Source organism: Glarea lozoyensis (genome assembly GCF_000409485.1).
Source record: "Glarea lozoyensis ATCC 20868 chromosome Unknown GLAREA18, whole genome shotgun sequence".
Classification (NCBI taxonomy): Eukaryota; Fungi; Ascomycota; class Leotiomycetes; order Helotiales; family Helotiaceae; genus Glarea; species Glarea lozoyensis.
Window position 1 is genome coordinate 240,167 of NW_007360992.1, and position 19,479 is coordinate 259,645.

At 46.9% G+C, this 19,479-nt stretch overlaps 5 protein-coding genes across 5 annotated transcripts; 4 read left to right on the forward strand and 1 right to left on the reverse strand.

The window, feature by feature from the left end:
- Positions 1-863: 863 nt before the first annotated feature.
- Positions 864-5,505, forward strand: GLAREA_12311 (Protein kinase-like (PK-like); the record flags this gene model as incomplete). Its single annotated transcript, XM_008083093.1, has 6 exons — positions 864-1,035; positions 1,103-1,680; positions 1,728-2,467; positions 2,515-3,083; positions 3,138-3,676; positions 4,276-5,505. The coding sequence occupies 6 exons, from the start codon at positions 864-866 to the stop codon at positions 5,503-5,505; spliced, it is 3,828 nt and encodes a 1,275-aa protein (XP_008081284.1).
- Positions 5,506-6,157: 652 nt separating this feature from the next.
- On the forward strand, positions 6,158-6,679 carry GLAREA_12312 (uncharacterized protein; the record flags this gene model as incomplete). Its single annotated transcript, XM_008083094.1, has 1 exon — positions 6,158-6,679. One exon carries the CDS (start codon positions 6,158-6,160, stop codon positions 6,677-6,679), a length of 522 nt encoding a protein of 173 aa, XP_008081285.1.
- Positions 6,680-7,049: 370 nt separating this feature from the next.
- GLAREA_12313 (P-loop containing nucleoside triphosphate hydrolase) lies at positions 7,050-7,986 on the reverse strand (the record flags this gene model as incomplete). The annotated part of the gene is made up of 2 exons (XM_008083095.1): positions 7,050-7,886; positions 7,939-7,986. The coding sequence occupies 2 exons, from the start codon at positions 7,984-7,986 to the stop codon at positions 7,050-7,052; spliced, it is 885 nt and encodes a 294-aa protein (XP_008081286.1).
- Positions 7,987-8,476: 490 nt separating this feature from the next.
- GLAREA_12314 (S-adenosylmethionine synthetase) lies at positions 8,477-9,773 on the forward strand (the record flags this gene model as incomplete). Its single annotated transcript, XM_008083096.1, has 3 exons — positions 8,477-8,539; positions 8,600-9,265; positions 9,315-9,773. 3 exons carry the CDS (start codon positions 8,477-8,479, stop codon positions 9,771-9,773), a joined length of 1,188 nt encoding a protein of 395 aa, XP_008081287.1.
- A 5,223-nt stretch (positions 9,774-14,996) lies between these two features.
- On the forward strand, positions 14,997-18,397 carry GLAREA_12315 (uncharacterized protein; the record flags this gene model as incomplete). The annotated part of the gene is made up of 3 exons (XM_008083097.1): positions 14,997-15,484; positions 15,552-16,485; positions 16,577-18,397. The coding sequence occupies 3 exons, from the start codon at positions 14,997-14,999 to the stop codon at positions 18,395-18,397; spliced, it is 3,243 nt and encodes a 1,080-aa protein (XP_008081288.1).
- Positions 18,398-19,479: the final 1,082 nt, after the last annotated feature.

Below are 19,479 nucleotides of genomic sequence, written 5' to 3' on the forward strand. Positions count from 1 at the left end.
AAGCTCGCTTTGGTGTCAACAAACGCATCCAGTCACAATCCACCCCGCAAAAGCCTTACGTTGACACTCGCCACAATTGAGCGCAAATCTTCTCCCAAAGAATCAATGCTGTTCTGGCCATCAATTCGATACGATACGTGAATTGCGGAGCTACAGACCGTACTTGAGATGGTTTGCATGTGATTAGTTGTATTTTCGAACAATGATATAGCACGAAGTAAGGCTAATAAAATTCTTACTCGGTATTTCTCAACACCTCACCTAATAGTGAGTAATAGCTTTTTATTTTGTCGCAACACGAAACCACTTTAGAAAATGGTAGCTAAGATCGAGTTCGAGGAAGATAAGGGCGGCTATACAAAATGAATACTTGTTTATGATCCTGGGTGCTCCAAGACATAGATTCCCAAGTCTTATCTACAACAAAGACCACCCCAAAAGCAATTTCTGACCCCTTTGTTTTCACCTTGGAAGTTGGAAGACCGCGCCTGTGCGCTGTCAACGGTCCACAATGCTGAGATGTGAACCCCGGGAACATTTTGAGTTGTGGCTGACCCGGCCCGCGATCAGCCCTGTCATTTTCAAGCGCGTCGGCTTCGTGCGTCACGCGAACCTTGACTGCTCAACTCACTCCCCTCTACTCCGTACCTGGGTACATGTCGTATTTCACACTGCCAGTTTAATACTACGCAGCGATTCTTATCACCGATTAAAGGCCGCCTCTGAAATGATGATGCCTCTATAACAATACTTTTACTTGTATTTCTTTTGCTATGTCAAGTCAGTATGAGTTGCCAATCTTCGACGCGTCGGTCAAAACTCCTGCGCGTTCAGGAATCCTTACACCAACTTCAGACAATTCCATGAACCTCAGCGACGGCAGCTTCTCTGGGTCCAAGAAACGAAAACGAGATGGCAACACTATGGAGGATCTTCTCGAAGGGAGTTTCGTAGTCAAGGTTGGAAGTCACTGTCTCAATTCGATATCAATTAACTCACAAGACAACCATGTAGCCATATCCAACGACAGTTTTCGTAAAGCCGCGCACGCTCTATCCGCTTATGTTATTACCTCGATCCAAATTACCACTATCATTCCTAGACCTTGTGCCCTCGGCGAATGCACTCCCACAGTCGCGCTTGTTTGAGACTCACGTCAAAATCTTGGAGCTGGAAGAACGTATGGGAAACCAACCTGTGGTACTTATAGCTCGATTTGAGGATGGACGCACATTATACGCCGTAGAAAGAGAGGCCAGGGGCCTATATGTGCTCTGCAAGCTTGGGTCCTGGGTTGACGTGCGGCAATTGAAGGCATCCGCGGTCATGTCGAAACAGGAAATACCCAATCAGACAGAAAGAGAGCCTGGCCGCAACAGTCTTCTACAGCAGGAGGATGTCTTCCCTAGTACCACTACCGAGTCACACAAATACGATAAAAAGAAGCGTCTGGCAATTGAGGCTATTCAGTCCATGGTCAAAAGACCGTCCACGCCCATGTCAACAGAATTACCACACATCGAATCACCCGCAAACGCAGAAACAGAAGCTTTACTACCACCAATACTGCCCACTTCAGCCAAATCTCCTGGATTAGCAGAAACCCCTGCGCCGCCGACTGGCGAAGAAATATTTGACAATGTGCGCACGCAATACCTGGAGGCACTCTATCTCTCAAAGGTAAGGATTTTTTAGATTGACGTTGTTGCAGTAGCTAACGTTGACAGGCATCACTTGCTTATTTTGCGAAAGGGCCAATCTCTCGAGCGCGCGCTGCTTTTCACCTTGACTATGACTCGTCTCTAGAAATGAGCGACCTAGTCTCGTTTCTCGAAAGTCTCGTTTTGTCAAACTCTTTGATCGAAAAGAAGTATCGCGATGGAGTTCCTACATGCGTTTCTACGATAGATATTCATGATAGCGCCATTGAAGATGAAGATGGCCCTTTGAAGATCAAGAAGAGAAAGAGCACTAAGCGAATTAAGACCGGAAAGAATGGCCTGTATCCGTCAGAAGAGGATTTGATTCGAAAATGGTGGTCGTGTCACGACGATGATGCTGATTCAGGAGCACCAGGAACGTCCAGAGAGGAGGTAGCGAAGAACAGGATTTCTCAGCTACGAATTCGAGAAACACAGCTCCAACTAATCGTCATCCTCGAAGTGCTCGCACTACAACCATTAGCCTCCCAAACAGAGGATAAGGGGGACAGTTTGCCTTCCGTTGCCCCTGGCTCAGAGCCGTTACGAGCAAACGAGAAGCAATCCAAGTCTAAAAGGCCCGAGAATCTTTCCAATATCATCGATGTTCACATTGATCGTTTGTGCATCTGGCAGTCAATCCAGATGGAAGATGTAAAGGCAACAGACCAAGACAGTCAGAACGTGGTTCCTGGAAGTTTGGGTGCAGTATCGAAGCACACAGACAACATACTAAAAGACTTTTGTATCGAAGTTATTGCACCATTGTGAGTACAGTGCATTCCTGCGATTTCCCATCTTTAATTCTTTACAGCTTCTCAGCCCGTCTACCGGAGCGTTGTGCCATCATAAATCGTAAGCTAGGTGGCCCGGTGGTTGTATCACCGCCGAAAGCAAAGCTTTCAAAATCTTCCAGCTTCTCGGGCGCACTATCGCGTCCCGGTGCGGCTACCAAAAGACCTGTTCCGTCCAAGCCGCGGCGGAGTTTGCAGCGTGTTCTTACAGATGAGCGAGAGCGTCGAAGTATGTCTCGTGGCCCAGAACGTGCCGTGTCGCTCTTGAGATCCGCAACCATGCCATCGATTCCTGGATTAAAACGTGAAAAAAGCGAAGCACCATCATTATCCGGTATTCCAGTGGCGGAGTCCCAATTTGGGGACAGTGGTAGAGGTCAGGTCGCAAAGTCGAAGCAGCTGGCTCGTCGAGAAGTGGATCTCGGTAGCTTTAATGCAGCCACGAATGCGAAAGCAGCAAAACAAGCCAAGATAGATGCCGAACTCAAAGATGCTATCTCAGCATTGAAAAAGCCTAATCGTGAACTCGCTGGGAAGGCTCTGGTTGAGACCGCGGAGCGGCGGTCCACTTCCGCTTCACATTCTCGAAGTAAGCCACTGAAGAAAATTTATTATTTAAAACTGAATACTAACCATTTGCCAGAATCGAAGAAGCCTGTTAGGAATCCCCTTTTCCAGGGTATCCAAATATCTGCAACGCCAAAGACAAACCGTATGAGGGACGCAAATCTCAAGCCGCCGAGTCAACATTCTGAGCGGCTTCTAAGTCCCACTTTGGAAGCAATTCCACCTTCAAGTCTTCCTAGAATTCCGCAGTCTAGTGTTCGGGAAGCGGCCGCGAAAAAGAACCCTCTTTTCTCTGCAGTACAGGAAACGCCAACCCGGGCACTACCAAGGACCAGAGATTTTCTGGGTATTGATCGAAGTTTTCAGCCCAGGGTTCCTCCACCATCTACTTCGCATATACGTCGATCAAGTGCTCAGTTGTTCTCGACTGTTTCCGACTCTGTCACAAAATTACCTCAAGAATCCTGGTCTCAACTTGACGTTCTTGAAACGCCAATTAAGAAGAAACTCACAAACGACGTAGTCCACGGACATCCTACTCAATCTCCTAGGTTTGATCAGGAGAATAAAACTGTCTTGGAAGCTCCAAATTCAATTTCAGAGACGCCAAAGAAGGTCAGCATAGAACAGGAGGGTTGTATATATAAATCCCTAGGTTGGGAAGATGACGATATTGATGACCTTAGATGATAACGAAAACCATCATAAATTTGGCGTATGGGGGAGCACATTGTGTTCTGGTTGGAAGCATATTGAATAGAGTATCGATTAGATCGTATTCATAATTGATATAATTAATGGCCCTTATTTACGAATTTAGCCAAGCTTGCTGCAGTCAACGTGGCTCCCAACACGCATCACATATGCAGCAAGGGTATATGGGGTTGGTGAACCACTCTTTTTTCCTTGGATGTTGTATAACAGAAGTCTCTTCGGCAACTGCAAAGGTAAGGCACCGTTTGCGATCTTACTCGATTCCATTTTCCAACACGGTATTAACCATTTCTAGTCAAATGCTCAAGTATGAAGTGGCCTTGTGCGCTTCAACCGTGTGATCTGCCAGCTTTAAGAGCGCTCCACGGACAGTGTGAACTTTGTAACCGACATTTCTGCAAAAAACATATAGTGTCAAGGCTGCATTCTTGTGCTACAGCAGAGGTTTGAATCATCGAAACAATGCTTCGATATATCCATAATGTCTGACATGAATCCAGGATGTTCAAGCGATCTACAGATCAAGGGACCCAGCTAAGCTCAAGGATCTAAACTCGATCAGACGAGCGGCAGGCGAAAAGGTAATCTCCACACTGTTGGAAACTATCAACTGTGATGCCCTTCGCATGCGTGCAGAGACTCTACGTGATGGGGTCAAATGCACTGTCAATCTCCCATCAGCGGATCAAGCGTATTTCAACTTTAACATCGTCGGCGGGCGTAATTACCACGGCTCAATTGTGTTTGAAGACGGTAAAACTTGGTTGGCAAGGTTCAGACTCCCAAATCATAACGAACCTCCATTGCAGGAGACAAATGTCGATAGACGGAGTGAGTTTGCGACATATCGCTTCCTTGCAGGAACCGGTGTTCTAGTCTCTGAGGTGTACGACTGTGCTGACGACGAGGATCCTATGAATATTGTTGGCGCGGGTTATATTCTACTTGAAAAGCTGCCTGGAAAGCCATTGGAATGGTACAAAGCAAGCGAGGCACAGAAAGAAAAGTTCGCTGGTCAATTAGCAGACATATATACCAAGTTGGAACAACATCCTCTCGACAAGGTGGGACATCTGCAACTGTCATCTACGGGGCAACCAGAAGTTGGACCTGCGTTTTTCGACTACGACTCGAGCGGAAATCTGACACCATTCGGCCCATTCAATCATTCAAACGACTACTACACAGCTTTAATCCAGCAGAGACTCCAGCTTATCAAAAGCCAGGAGATTGCATCTTCAGCACCACTTGATCAATATCTTGTCTACAAAAGTCTTCTCGACTCCCTCCCACCCAACGAATCACCCCCTTTCTTCCTCCGTCATGTAGATTCCAGGGACGCAAATTTCATGGTCGACGATAACTACAACATCACCGGCATTATCGACTGGGAGCTAGCCATTGTTACTTCAAAGAGCTCGGCATTCCAATCACCGCTCTTACTGTACGACCTAGGAGAGCTGTACGGTGACGGTCTCTCAACGCCGAGTGTAGATGAGAAGCGCTTTTCCAAGTTATTGCGGGAGGGTGGAGCAGAAGAGCTTGCTCGGTTAGCTGAGCAAAAGCTGCATTTTAGAGTCGATCAGGTTATTGAGACTGATCCTTGGGATCGGGAGAGTTTTGTGAGTCTTTTTGGTGGGTGGTGGAAGGTTACTCATGGAGTGGAAACGTTTGATTGGGATGTGTGGTATAAGAAGGCATTGGAGAAATATGGGAATGGCGGCCTGTGAGAAGTGGTGGATTTTGTTTCTTTGCTTTGGTTTCCAAGGGACCGAGAAATCACTTCGAGTCACTATAAAAGTACCATGTATTGCCCCCTTATGAGCTGGGAAGATTATGATATAGATGACCTTGGATGATGATTGAGAAGAAATTAGAAATTAAATGAAGAGTACACGGTGTTCCAGCTGTAAGCATATCCGAAAGGGTCTTGATTTTTGCATAGCGAGGTTGTATGTTCGCAATAGAAGAATAGTAACGAGTTTTTTCAGGCAGCAGTACTTTAGAATAGAAATGCTGTGATTAATAACAAAATGTTTGAAATCAGCTTTTTCGTAATGAAATACAGCTGAATGTCTTTAGAAGTGGTCTTGTAACATGTATTTTCACCCCTCACTCACCCTCTTCACGTGCCAAAATAGACTACGTCGCAACATGACCTAGCGAGGCGCGTTTCCCCAGAGAACATGTCTTGCAACATCATTAATTATCCCAATCCGCAACCACTTCCCAATCCAACATCAACATAGAAGCTCTTTCTCTCTCTTCAGCTTTACACCTGTCTCACCAAAAAGTGATACCAAACAAGAAAGCAAACCCCAACTCCCGCGAAACAAGCGCACCTATTTGGCACGCGCAACACACAACTGCCAGCTATTCAAAATGGATTTAATCCAAGGTACCATCACCCCATCCCCAACCCTATTCCTCATGCTGACTTTTCAAGACTACGCCTTCCAAGCCCACAGTCTCTACCAAACACTCAACCCCTACCTCACCCCCCTCCGACGCACCTTCACCTCAACCCTCTCAACCGTCCAGTCCCACGCAACACCCATCCTCACCCCCCTCCTCCAACGCACCTTCACATTCGCACAAGAATCACCCGCCATCATCTCGGCGATCCTGCTCGTAGGCTTCTTCATCATCGCGATCAAAGTGCTCGACACGTTCCGACGGATGCTGCTGTGGTGGACGCGGCTGGTGATGCGCCTGATGTTCTGGGGCGTGCTGGGGCTGGTCGGCGCGATGGTGTCGCAGAGGGGGCTGGAGAGGAGTGTGAGGGATCTTGTGGGGTGGGGTGAGGAGATTAGTGCGGTGTGGATGAGGGAGTATAGAAGGTGGGAGGGGTATCAGCAGCAGGGGAGTGTGGAGGGGATGAGAGGGGGGAGGGCGAGGTGGTGATGTAGATGGGAGAAGGATATTAGTCGAGAGTGAGGGAGGTGTCTTTGGGGCTGGTTAAGATGCCGTGACTGCATTTTACCTCCGTGGCAATGGACCTGGGCACAGCGACGAGAGAGTATTATGGTCACTGAAGCATCTTCAGGTTGGGAAAGTTTGTTTTTGGATGGAAACGGGCTTCCGACAGGATGCTATTGCCCGTAGGCGTTATGAAATGATATTGGGAAGGCATCTTGGTGGGTTGGGTGGGCGCTTTTGATCCATCTTTGAACATGATACGGAAAATAGTAGTATATAATGGTAATAGTACAAATTACGCCGACGCTATGCATTTTATCCCCGGCCCTTACTCCTCTAACCATGGTATCATTACTTAGTTCTCGCCGGCTGTCTCATCATATTCTACTTCGTCGTTTGGCTCTCGCGGTTCCTGAGCTTCATGGTACTGAATCGCGTCGTCGATGTAGCTCAGTATTTCACCTACACTGTCTTCGTCTTGAACTTCTAATCTCAAATATGACACCATGCTGAAACTGTCGATTAGACCAGCAACAGCTCGGTTTAGTCGTTTGAAGCTTGCACCTCTCATCATCGTTCCCGATTCTCCCGCCTGTTGTGTACCGTCATCCACATCTTCTTCGCCTGGTGCGTCGTCCAGTAATGTACTATCCGGATCCAGAAATCTCTTTAATTCTCTTTTCCCAACCGATCCTTTGACAAGATCCATCTTACTCAAGATATTCACATGTGGTACTTCCAACATGATCATCGCACTCATCGCACTAAGTGTTCCCGCGAAAAACTTCGCCTTGTCAACCACGAAAGTCGCCTCTAGTAAATACGCCGCGCAAAGATTTATATCCAATGCACCGGTCTTCGTTAAGTGTTTAACCAGCGCCGGCAAGATAGGAATATGCGTATACAATTCAATCTGTCCAGGCATGTCGATAACGATCAAGTACTCCTCGGACAATGGATCCAGGGCTTCGGTGAGGAAATCGAGGTTCTCGAGAAGGAATTCGAAGCAGTATATCAGTCCACCATTAGGCCCTAGTCCCATCTCTTCCATAACATCTTCCAAGGAGATTAGATCTTTGATATCCAAATCCGGTTCGTGGGTAAATTCTTCGGCGGCGGGATCGAGGTTTACATAGAAACACGAACGGCGATTGTTCCGCAAGTGAGTTATCAGCGCTGAGCAAAAAGTTGACTGCAGCGATGTCAGCTATACCAATACTCGGTGAAGCTGCAATCTGACATACCTTGCCTGCCCCAGCTGGACCCATCACCAAAACCCCGTATTTAGACATGATGTTGGTTGGAAACTGTGCTTGGTGGGGTATATAACCAAGTCGAAAATCGCAAAATATTTCCCCGCGCCCTCAGCCTTTCGCAAATCCGAACACGAAATATTCCCAAGGTGAACCTGATGTACAAGGCTGAAACAACCCCTCTTGCATCACCCCTTGATCAATCCTATGCCGGCTTGAGCGTCAGCAACGAGATTGTCTGTGTCCTATCATAGGGTGGCAGAAGTGTACTTTTCCTCAAAAAGGCGGTGTAATGCGGCACAAAATTCCTTCGGATTGCACCATTTTTCGGCTAGCGTCTCCAACAACCTTCACAGCAGTGAGCACGGCCTTCCATTTAAAAACCCCACCAAATTTCTGTAGGATCCCTCGAGCTCCTTCTTTCATACCACTTCTCTCCTCCAGTCCCGCCCACAGATACAGATACAGGTTCAGGTTGCAATCGAATCCCCACTCTCCTTTCACCTTCCAATCCTCAAATACCGCAAAAATGGCGCCAAACGGTACCTCCAATGGGACTTCCCACCACAACCAGGGAACTTTCCTCTTCACCGTAAGTCATCCGTGGACAGGTTGCACAATGACCACATCGTACTGATAAAACTTCCTTCAGTCCGAATCAGTTGGTGAAGGTCACCCAGATAAGATCGCTGATCAGGTCTCTGATGCCATTCTCGATGCGTGCTTACGGGAGGATCCTCTCTCCAAGGTCGCTTGTGAGACTGCCACCAAGACCGGTATGATTATGGTCTTTGGTGAGATCACCACAAAGGCCCGTCTCGACTACCAGAAAGTTATCCGTGGAGCGATCAAGGACATCGGTTACGATGACTCCGCAAAGGGATTCGACTACAAGACTTGCAATGTTTTGGTCGCCATTGAGGAACAATCCCCAGATATCGCTCAAGGTCTTCACTACGAGCAAGCCCTCGAGCAACTCGGAGCTGGTGACCAGGGTATCATGTTCGGATATGCCACCGATGAGACCCCAGAACTGTTCCCTTTGACTCTTCAATTGGCCCACAAGCTTAACGCTGCGATGTCTGCTGCTCGCCGAGATGGATCCCTCCCTTGGTTGAGACCTGATACCAAGACTCAAGTTACCGTCGAGTACAAGCACGATAACGGCGCAGTTGTCCCAGTCAGAGTAGACACCGTTGTTGTCAGCGCCCAGCACAGCGAGGACATCACCACCGAGCAATTGCGAAAGGAGATCAAGGAGAAGATTATCGAGAAGGTCATCCCTGCCAAGTACTTGAATGACAAGACCATCTACCACGTAAGTATTTATCGCCTATTTCGGCTGTATCATGCTAACAAGCGTTCAGATCCAACCATCCGGATTGTTCATCATTGGTGGTCCTCAGGGTGATGCTGGTCTCACCGGCCGTAAGATCATCGTCGACACATACGGTGGATGGGGAGCTCACGGTGGTGGTGCTTTCTCCGGAAAAGATTTCTCCAAGGTCGATCGTTCCGCTGCCTACCTCGCTCGCTGGATCGCAAAGTCTTTGGTCCACGCCAAGCTTGCACGACGTGCACTTGTCCAACTCTCATACGCCATTGGTGTCGCAGAGCCACTTTCCCTTTTCGTCGAGACCTACGGTACATCCACAAGAAGTTCCGATGAGTTGGTCGACATCATCAAGAAGAACTTTGACATGAGACCTGGAGTCATCGTCAAGGAGCTTGATCTTGCCAGACCAATTTACTTCAAGACAGCCAAGAACGGTCACTTCACTAGCCAGGAATTCACCTGGGAGAAGCCAAAGACCCTTGAATTTTAAACTTACATTTGTGGATAGAGCCATGACTTGCATTTGACTCAACGTCTAATGCTTATATTTTCCTTTGGACATCTCACGGCGAAATGATTGACGAATAGGCATGGTCTCAACGACCTACGGGGAATGGAGTTTTCGTTCTGGTATTCGATTAATGTGTGTTTTCAAACGGTGGTTTCGGAGCGGCAAGAAATAGAGCATTTCTCTTTCGCGTTTATTATACCGGTCGGCACTGGACGTTCAAAAAGTCTGAATTCAACATAGACCGTAGATAAGACGGCGGGCAGCACCTGCGCCCAACACAACCTTGTTTTATGCGGCAAAATTAAAGGGAAGAGCATCATAGCATCTGGCGTTAGGGAGAACTTCAACATCTCTTGAAATAACGATTTCCAGATAATTTACATAAAAGCGGGGCAAGAGCTTTGCGCCCCACGAGGACATCTTTTGTATAAGATGTGCTTTATTTGCTCTTCTTGAAATATCTGATTGGTTTTTTATAGTGCTTGAGATAGGGATGACGAGACCGCAATGGGGTCTTCGTCGTAGAGGGGATAGATATCGGTGCTATTGTTTACAATATACTCGTCTATCTTATTTGATCTTCAACCAGTTTTCTGTATGTGTGATTGACTTTCAATCTTGCGGATTCTATCCTCTTCCATTCCTTCTGGCTTGCATGATGCCGACCCACGTCTGACTTGCATGTCAGACTGCCTGCCTAGCGAGGTAAGGATATTTTCTCTTTCTATTATCTTCTCGTTTCCATTGATGAGTCTTCGGGCGAGGTTTTACACTTGCTCGTCTGCCATTGATCTTAAATTATGTTTCTTCATATGGCATATTTTATGTTCAATTGGGTTTTGGCAAGAGCAAGAAATAAAGTCCATTTCAGATTCGCAGTCAAAATACCGGGAAGTAAGTGGTCGGTGTCAGACGGCACTTGACATTTGTGGGTTGTAAGCTCTAGGTGTGGATGTGGCGAGGCCACGGATTTCGAACGATTATATCTCACTTTGAATCCTACTATTCAGGTGATCTGATTCTAATTTGTATAGAGAAGCCGTGGGCAAGTTTTGTAAGAATTAAAAGTGAGTTGCTGTGCTGATAGATTAAGGAGAGAGTGAGGAGATTTAATTTACTGCCCTCCTTACTTCTGAGTAGAGTATATTTTCAAGTGCATAGGACAAATACACTCAGTCCCCTCATATCCGGGACTTACATCTGTGGTCTGGCTTTTTTTCACGCGCCGTGAGTATAATTCCATCAGCCGTGAGAGGCTTGAGTTCCTTAAATCGAACATACCATTATAATGTTGTGGTTTAGGAAGTGGAAAAAGAAGTTATTGCTACCCACCATGTATCTCGTTCAAAACGAATAGGGAACACAAGGTTGTAGACCCGCCAGATGAAGTATCGCTCCCAGCTTCGATTTCTCTTGATCATTTGAAGTTTAGATTGAGAAGATTGCCGTCTCGTGTGTTTTTGCCATGATATCTCATGAGCGGAATGTTTCTCTTGTCTCCCACGGTATTTATTGAAATACTAGCATCATTTGACGAGATCTCATTGAATATATATCATTTAAGGCATCCTGCTACATAGTACCTAGTACTCATTCCTCTAGGACGAAGACTCGCGGTTCCGTGTTGTAATAAATCCGCTATTCTGAGGGAGGCTGGATTTCTCTAGTCTACAGTAGATTCTGTGCAAATGTAATCCAACCGTTTGGATAACATATAAGAGGTATCCCACGATTGGGGGTTTGAATATATTATAATTGGGTAGGCTGTAATCGCTAGGCTTTGTTCTACTAATAGGTACGGTCTGTGGTTCGCTTGCGCAGTCGTAGGTATGGAGATCGAGGTAGGAAAGCGATGGTGTTTTGGATCTGGGGATCTGTGTATTATTGTGATGGAGTTTTGAGTCTATGGCTAACTCTAGGCCACGGAGAGGGACGGTAAGCAGATGAGGACATGTTGTGGATAAAGGGTTGAAGTGTCAAACCTGTATGAACTTGCGAACTCTGCAGTTAGCAATAGTTGATCAGCAGGAGTAAAATCATAACTAGAACCTTCAAAATGTTCGCTCTCTCATGATACTAGGAGTGTACGATAGCACACTTATATCTTACTATTAAGCCTATAAATTTTAGTAAAAAGAACATTGTACACTTACCAGAAACCCTCTGGTCTCAGCATATGACTTTAATGGTAGAACTTTGTCATTCTTTTTTGGTAGGCCGTCTAGTCCACCTACCTATCATTAGAGAAAACCATTCCAATACGGTTTCGTACTTCAAGTCTTAGCCTACGGACCTTTTTGAGATTGGATGAATATCTTTTGTCAGTGGTTTTGGTAGCAAGACTAGTCTGAGCAAAAGCATGGGAATGCCCCTTCACCGTGTATACGTTGTAACGTAATGAAGATAAATATAAGAGAGCCGTCGGCACTATTAGAAAGGAGATGCAATATAATATCTCGCTTCACAGTTATTATAATAGTACCTAGCTCCAGGTCAAGCTCGATTTAGCTCGAAGCGAGTTCGTTTGTGGTACCAACTGGAAAGTATGTAAACCAAAATTGCCTTCTCAGGTGAACCTGAAAATAGAAAAAGATGTCGAGGTCTCACCTTCGCAAGCGAAGGCGAGCCTCCAGCTTCCTAGATACAGTGTATCAGAACGACACTTTGATCTTGACCTACAACGAGAACTTGCCCTATCAGCATCTTTTATCTTTACATCGATGCAGTAAATAGTCTTCGAAGTTTGTGTGAAATTTGCAGGCTTCTACGCCATTACTATTACTTGACGTGAGTAGCCAATTCAGACATTCGAGAAGTAGATAAGTGAGGTGGGGGTAAATTTACGGGATGAGAAAAGGTTTGAATGTAGCAAAGTCGGCGGCCAATATGAACTTACATACCAATATCTCCGTACTTATATTTACTGAACTCGAATAACATCAGAGTATTAGTTCAAGTACAAACCTGTATCCTTCGCACCCAGTTCAAGTGGTTCTTACACCTCGAGCATGTCGATGAACACGAAATACTTTCCTCTCACTCATCGGCACTCATTTACCCTCTTATCTCCGATCTCCATCATCCCAATCCAGAAATCCACCCATGTCTAAATCGGGAAATCGCAATTTAACACTCATGGCCAATGCATCACGCCCGCATCCCGATTCCCGCCCGTTCCTGGCTTAAACCACTTTCGGTGCCGAAGGCTTCGCTCCTTTTTACGGGAGAACGTGGGTTGCGGTTGGACGGGAGGGAACTTTGATGTTCCTGTGGGATTTTGGAATACCTGCGGCTGTGATTTTTGACATGTGAGTAGATGGTAAGTGGATGTGTTATGTAGTGTTGGATGAAGGTTTGAGTCTGGAGATGTAAGCTGCCTTTTGATACTGGAGAAGGGCAAAGGGCATAAAGTAGCATAATGTTTTGCCGATGAAATTGATAAGAATTGTAGATTGATGTTCGTTTACAGTGTCGATGATACGGTGGTATTCGCTTCATGGGTGTCAGGGGTGTGTGAGCGGTGTGTGAGGTTGTGTTGTCGAGCTGTGAATGGCTGCCGTAGGAGGTGGGAAGAGACAGTACCGGCCACCGTAGACATTGGTATGGATTTGCTGGTAGGGCTGTGAAGGAGCGCGATTGATCGCCGGACCAGAAAGTTTCGCTGGTTTGGGAGTGGAAGGAAATCTGGATTGTATGGTTTCTCGTGATGATGGAACTCAGAAGGATGTATTGAAGCTGTGGTTATTTATGAATCATGGAAGACACTGTTGCGTCTTGCAGTTTGGGTGTGGTTTGGAGATGTGGTTGAGACTGTTGTATGAGGTTGATGTTCTGGTGGAATAGATATCAGAAAGCACTGCTTTTGACTGGATCATGTTTACAATCGTAAAGAGACCAGCAGTCGAGAATGACCCATGAGATAAATCTGGTAAGGTTAGTGGATTCGAATTCCCAATTAGCTGTGTTCTTCGAATCGCATTGAAGAACATGGCAAACAAATGTATCATAAACATCGCACCATCGAACTTAAAAGTCATAAATTACCTTTACATCTGGCACGCCAATTGTATCTCGCAAGATGAGAATACTCTTGAGCCATGTGATGCTACACCAAATTAACCTCTCTTTCTGGCGGTTAATCCAACCTCGCGTCATCGAAGCGCCGTTGGAAGTTTGGGTGATGTTTGGATACCCCTCCCTCGTGAAGTTTGACACATTACAAGAAGCAAACATCGTCCAGTCGTTGGTCGAGATCATGCGACCCTCTGACCACCGGTTCTTTGCTTGTCGTCATCGGCGTCGCCAGCCCTGGCGCAAGAGGGCGGGAGAGGATGAGGATGTGTGGATGAGAGAGAAAGCGCGGCCAGTTGTGTAATTTGTGTCGTCCTTCGGCGTTAGTGTGTCGTGGTCACGATGTCGTCGAGCCCATTCCGTACTATCCATACAGATCCTTCAATTGCACTCAGGAACAGCTGCTACGGTGGCCTTCATTCCCACTTGTAATTAATGGCAATAATGGCGACAATGGCGGCGATGGCTTCAGGCTCAGGCTCAGGGTCCGCAGATGCAGCAAGCCAGGAACCGGCGTCCTATTGGTACTAAATTGGCCTGTCAAGCGGCCCCTATTGTCCCCTAACCCTGCTGAGCACGCTCGCTCTCCAATGATCAATTGCACTCCTCGACATCCCTACCGCGCGCCTTCCCAAAATTCCCCTGCTGCTCTCCTGTCTTTCTCCCTTTCGTGTCCCTTTCGTCAATTCCACAACCAACTGGTCCCTGATCGCCAATTTCACGTCTCCGACTGCCCGCCCACCGTCGTAATTTTCTGTATCACGAACCACATGAGCCTCGAACAAGCCATTATTTCCCCTGGCAAAACCACCCTGCTCTCCTGGATGCGATCCAGCCTGTCTGTCGTTTCTCCACCGTTTCTCCACCGCGCAAGGTCGGACTAGCTCTTCTAGGCCATACCGTGCTCAACACAGCTAGGCCAAGCGCCAACCACGCCCGTTCGACAGGTGCGCGACCTGGCAAAAGGAGACGGTCGTGGGCTCCCGTTACATTTTGGAAAGAGACATTTCCTGAGCATCCTGGAATTCAATCACGAAATCATCGAACTTGCCCGTATCCAGCCTTATCGCGGATTGCACATCTCTTCTCGACGTCCAATGTCTCGCCGTCTCTCTGGGCGACCAAGTAACAATGACTTCCGTCGCTACTCAGAGCTTGCACCCGCAAGAGACCGTCGACCCCTCTCTCCTGGAATCTGATACTTCTTACGCTCCATATCCATCTGATCTCTTCGAACCCTCGGATACTTTTGTGACCTCCAGCTCGACCAATCCAACACGCCCAGCCGACCAACACGGTCAGAGTCAAAGGAAGAATAACCCTCGAATCCCTTCATTGTCCCTCCGGTCACGCGCCTTCTCGTCGGCATCCTCATCGCCATCATCGCCCATAAGAAGAAAACCACTGCCTGTGACGGCGTCGTCCGAGGCTACGCGCTTCTCTACCGGCGACCACCTGGTGCTGTCTGGTTCTCTCAAAGAGCTACCAGAGCTGCCGGAACCCAAGTTTGCTCGAGGATACTCCGTCGATAGCCCGACCCTTCACGAATTTCCCCCAACACCAAAAGCACTTCCATCCCTCCCGCCGGATCATACACAGTCTCGAGACAGCTTCTCAAGGTAGATCTTGCCCTCTTGTGTTGAAACCGTTTTACCCCAAAGGTTCTTGACTAACATACCTAAACAGACATCATAACAATCCAGTAGCTTTGACAGCAAACAATACTCCTGCTGTCCCAGCTGCCTCTCACAACTCGGAGCATACTTACCCTCCGCAAAGCCCAAACCTTAACATCCCAAGTCAACCCTCCCACCAGGACACTTTGCTTCCGAAACATGCAAGGTTGACCGTCGACTCAGCGATCACTTCAGGCTCGGAATCGAACGGTACATGGTACAGTGACTCGAGTATAACCAGCCAGTCGCAATCTACTATGTCCATATTTTCCTCCAAGCCTACACCACCACACAACTTGACGTCACCTAATGGGATATCGCGAACCTTCAGTAACGACTCAAACGATTCTAATTCAACCATTCAAAAGTCGCAACCTAAATCCCCAAGCGGGTCAAAGCTTGGCTCTTTCTTTGGCTGGGGAGGTGGTGCATCACCCACAACGCCTTTGTCCGAGAACTCTTTCTCTCCTCTACCCCCAACACCGAAACAAACCGAAAACGTTGCCGATGCCTCAAAGTCTAATTCGAGAAATATACCTACCGCCATCGACGTACCAAAGGCCAATGCCGACTCTGGAAGTTATTTTGGCAACTCGCATTTACAAGTACCGTTGGCAACACCCACGACCCCAATACAAATCGAAGAGATGGAGAAGGAATTGAAGGAGATAAGTTCGGAGCTTGCTTCCTCGATCAGGCGAGAGATGGATCTCGAGGATCTTGTGGAAAGACTCCAAGCAGAAGCACAAGTATCGTCGACACCTGCTGGTAGGCGGACGAGTGACTACTTTTCTGACTCGGGAACAAGCTCTGTAAGATATGGAGGAGACTCTGATAACAAACAAGATGAGTTGGATCGCGCTATCAGAAAAACGCAAGTGGAAAAAGCGCAAATCAGACTCGAACTCACAGATAAGGTTCAGGAGGAGCGCGCAAGAAGGAAAGTGTTGGAAAATCATATTCGATCCCTTGAGGAGAGAGCTTCGCAGGCAGGTAACCCAACCACAAAACTTAGCCCATGCTGACATATGATAGGTTGATCTTGTTTCGATAAACTCTCTCGACACGACCGGTCGTCTAAAGGAATTGGAGACAACTTGTGAAGACCTTCGTCGTCGTTTAGCGGAGGAGCGGCAAGTCAAGGACAATTTTGAAGATCTGCTCACCGCGCTCAAGTCCGAATTACAGAGCTCACATAACGAACGGGACAATCTCCGCGACGAAATCATCCCTCAATTACATGCACGTGTCGAAGGCCTCGAAGCGCAAGCAGCTCAACATGAAAGGCTTACATATGAGCGAACAAAGATGGAGCAGGAAATGCAGACGCTCAGGACGGAAAACATGAACCTCGCCAATGCGCAAAAGCTACAAATGGACATGCAAAAGAAGCTACAGAAGTTTGATAGTATCGCGGAAGAGCCAATCTCAACGAAACCAAGGGCTACAAGCTTAAGTCGGGCCAATTCTGTCGCACATGGTGCCGTCTCCAGGTCACGACCATCTTCTCTCACGAGATCTTCATCTGTAAAAGCGACAGAATCTCGGGACGCTCTTGCGGAGCGTGTCAAGGATATTGAGCTTCAACGCGATTCGTTGCATCGGGCTTTGAAAAGCCTTCTCGAACGTCAAGAATATCAGAACCGTGAAAACCAAAAGAAGATTCGTCAACTAGAGATGGAACGTGATCGTGCTCTTTCGGATTCGCCACGGCGCGCTGGCTACAATAAAGAAGTCTCATATTTACGGGAAGAGATTAACACACTTCGTCGACGAGCAGATGAAGCTATCGAACAAAAGTGGCAGTGTGAGAAGGGTCTTGGTGGGCTGAAAATGGATCTTGATCGGGCAGAGCAGGAAATCAATTCTTTGCGACAGTTGTTACAGGCAAATGATATTCTGACGCCAAGCGGAAGACCAAACAGTGGTTCAAGGCCGCTCAGTGGTACTATCTCGTCTGATGGCCTAGAGAGTGCGTACAAAGAACTGCAGAAGGCGTATGTCGAATCATTGGATAGGCTCCAGGCTCTCGAGAACTCTGCACCCCAGGATGCCGACACCGAGATGGCCATTAAGCAACTTCAGCAGAGTCTCGCGGCTGCAATATCTGAGCGAGACTTTGCTTCCATGGAGGCAGATTCGCTGAGAAAGCAATCTGTGTATCTCCGGGTTGAGGAGAAGAGCCATGTTGGCGAACAACTTGCTCTTTCAGAAGAACTTCGCAACTCTGCACAGCGTGTAGAAGAGTTGGCTGTTCAAGTTCGTCAACAACTTTCGGTCAATAGCACTCTGAGGAAGCGTCTTGCTGAGACAATTGAACGAGGTGAGAAGGATCAGAACACCAACGCTCAGAAGATTATGATGATGCAGAGCAAGCTCAAGGGTCTCGAGGATCAGTTGATGGCTGCGCAGCAGGCGTCAGAAGACAAGATCGCCAAGCACGAGGATGAGATCAAAGGATTGAAGGATACCCACAATGTTCAATTACAACGTGTTAAGGATGGTCTTCGGTCACCAAGACTTTTCGGACCTAAAACACCTCTCTCTCCATTGTTCGCCAACTCGGCGAGAATGCCAAACTTGATGGCTACATCATCGGGCAAAGGATTGTCTGTATCAGAAGACTCCCAAATGGATTTCCTCAAGCAACGTGTCATTGAACTCGAGAGTGCCCTCGCCGATGCTGATCATGAGATGGAGGAAGTTGTTGGCCGTATGAACGTGGCCCAGATCGAAGTCATGGAGCTTCAAAACGAGCGCGAAGAAGCTCAACGCGAAACCCGCAAATTGCAACAAGCAATCGAGGAGGAACGAGCGCAGGCATCCACTGGATTTTTCGCCTCACTCACCTCATAATAATTAATCTATCCGACACACGAAACGAACAATAATACCAAGCTCGTTTCTGAGTTTGGTATAACATGAATTTGCATTTCTCAAGCATTTAGCGAGCGTGTTGACATTCAGCTTTTTATATTACTTAGGGACAATTATCCCTTTATCATTTTGGGGGTTTACGCATCATCATACACTTTTACAGTTCTTGCAAGGATGCAATTGAACGGATTTGGAGTTTGCTTTTTGAACCTTCTTCCACTTTTTGGAGGGGTTGCTCATTTGAATAACATTGCATGGCATGACATTGCACGGCATTATTTCTACCTTATTGGATTTTGTAATTATGAGATCCTGGAGTGGATGAACAAGGAGGGTGATACTTATTTCTATTGCTGATGGGGTGTGGTTGCGAAGATGGAGGAGGGGAGGGGTTCGTAATGTATGTATGTATTGCTTTTGAAGATACCATGATGCGTTTGCTAGGAGCGCTGGGAGGGGTTGTATATAGAGGAGGGCAGATAGAGAGGAAAAGAAGATTTTTACCTACTAGACAATGTTTTCTATGCTAGTGAGGTGAAGTGACGGTAGTGCTATGATGGTTGTCCATGTGTGACGATATTATATGGACAATCACGATCGTAAATTTCATCCAACCGTCGAAACATGTGATGCTACACTTTTAACACCAAAAAATAGAGGTCTCTATCAGGATCTGCAACTATATCTTCCTCTTCGCAACAGGTAAACTATCATCCTAAACTTGCCTCACTTTGTTAAACATCCACGCTAAACTGTTCCTTAAATAAAGCTGTTAATGACACATATCTCATTCATAACAGCACCACTCTATCCAAGAAATGAAAAAAACCTCTTAAGAAGTGCATCATATGAGTACATGATTACAGAAAAATTTCACGCCAGATGATGATCAAGCTCGTTGAAATGCGGAAGACTTGTAATTTGTTAGGGGATATTCCTTACCTTCTATTTCGGAGTGGAAAGAGCAATCCGCCCGAGACGTTATGGCATTCTCAGTTATGTAATTTAGAGAAACATGTTTGGCCGGCAGATTAAGCAATATCGAGATTCTGGGTGCTTTG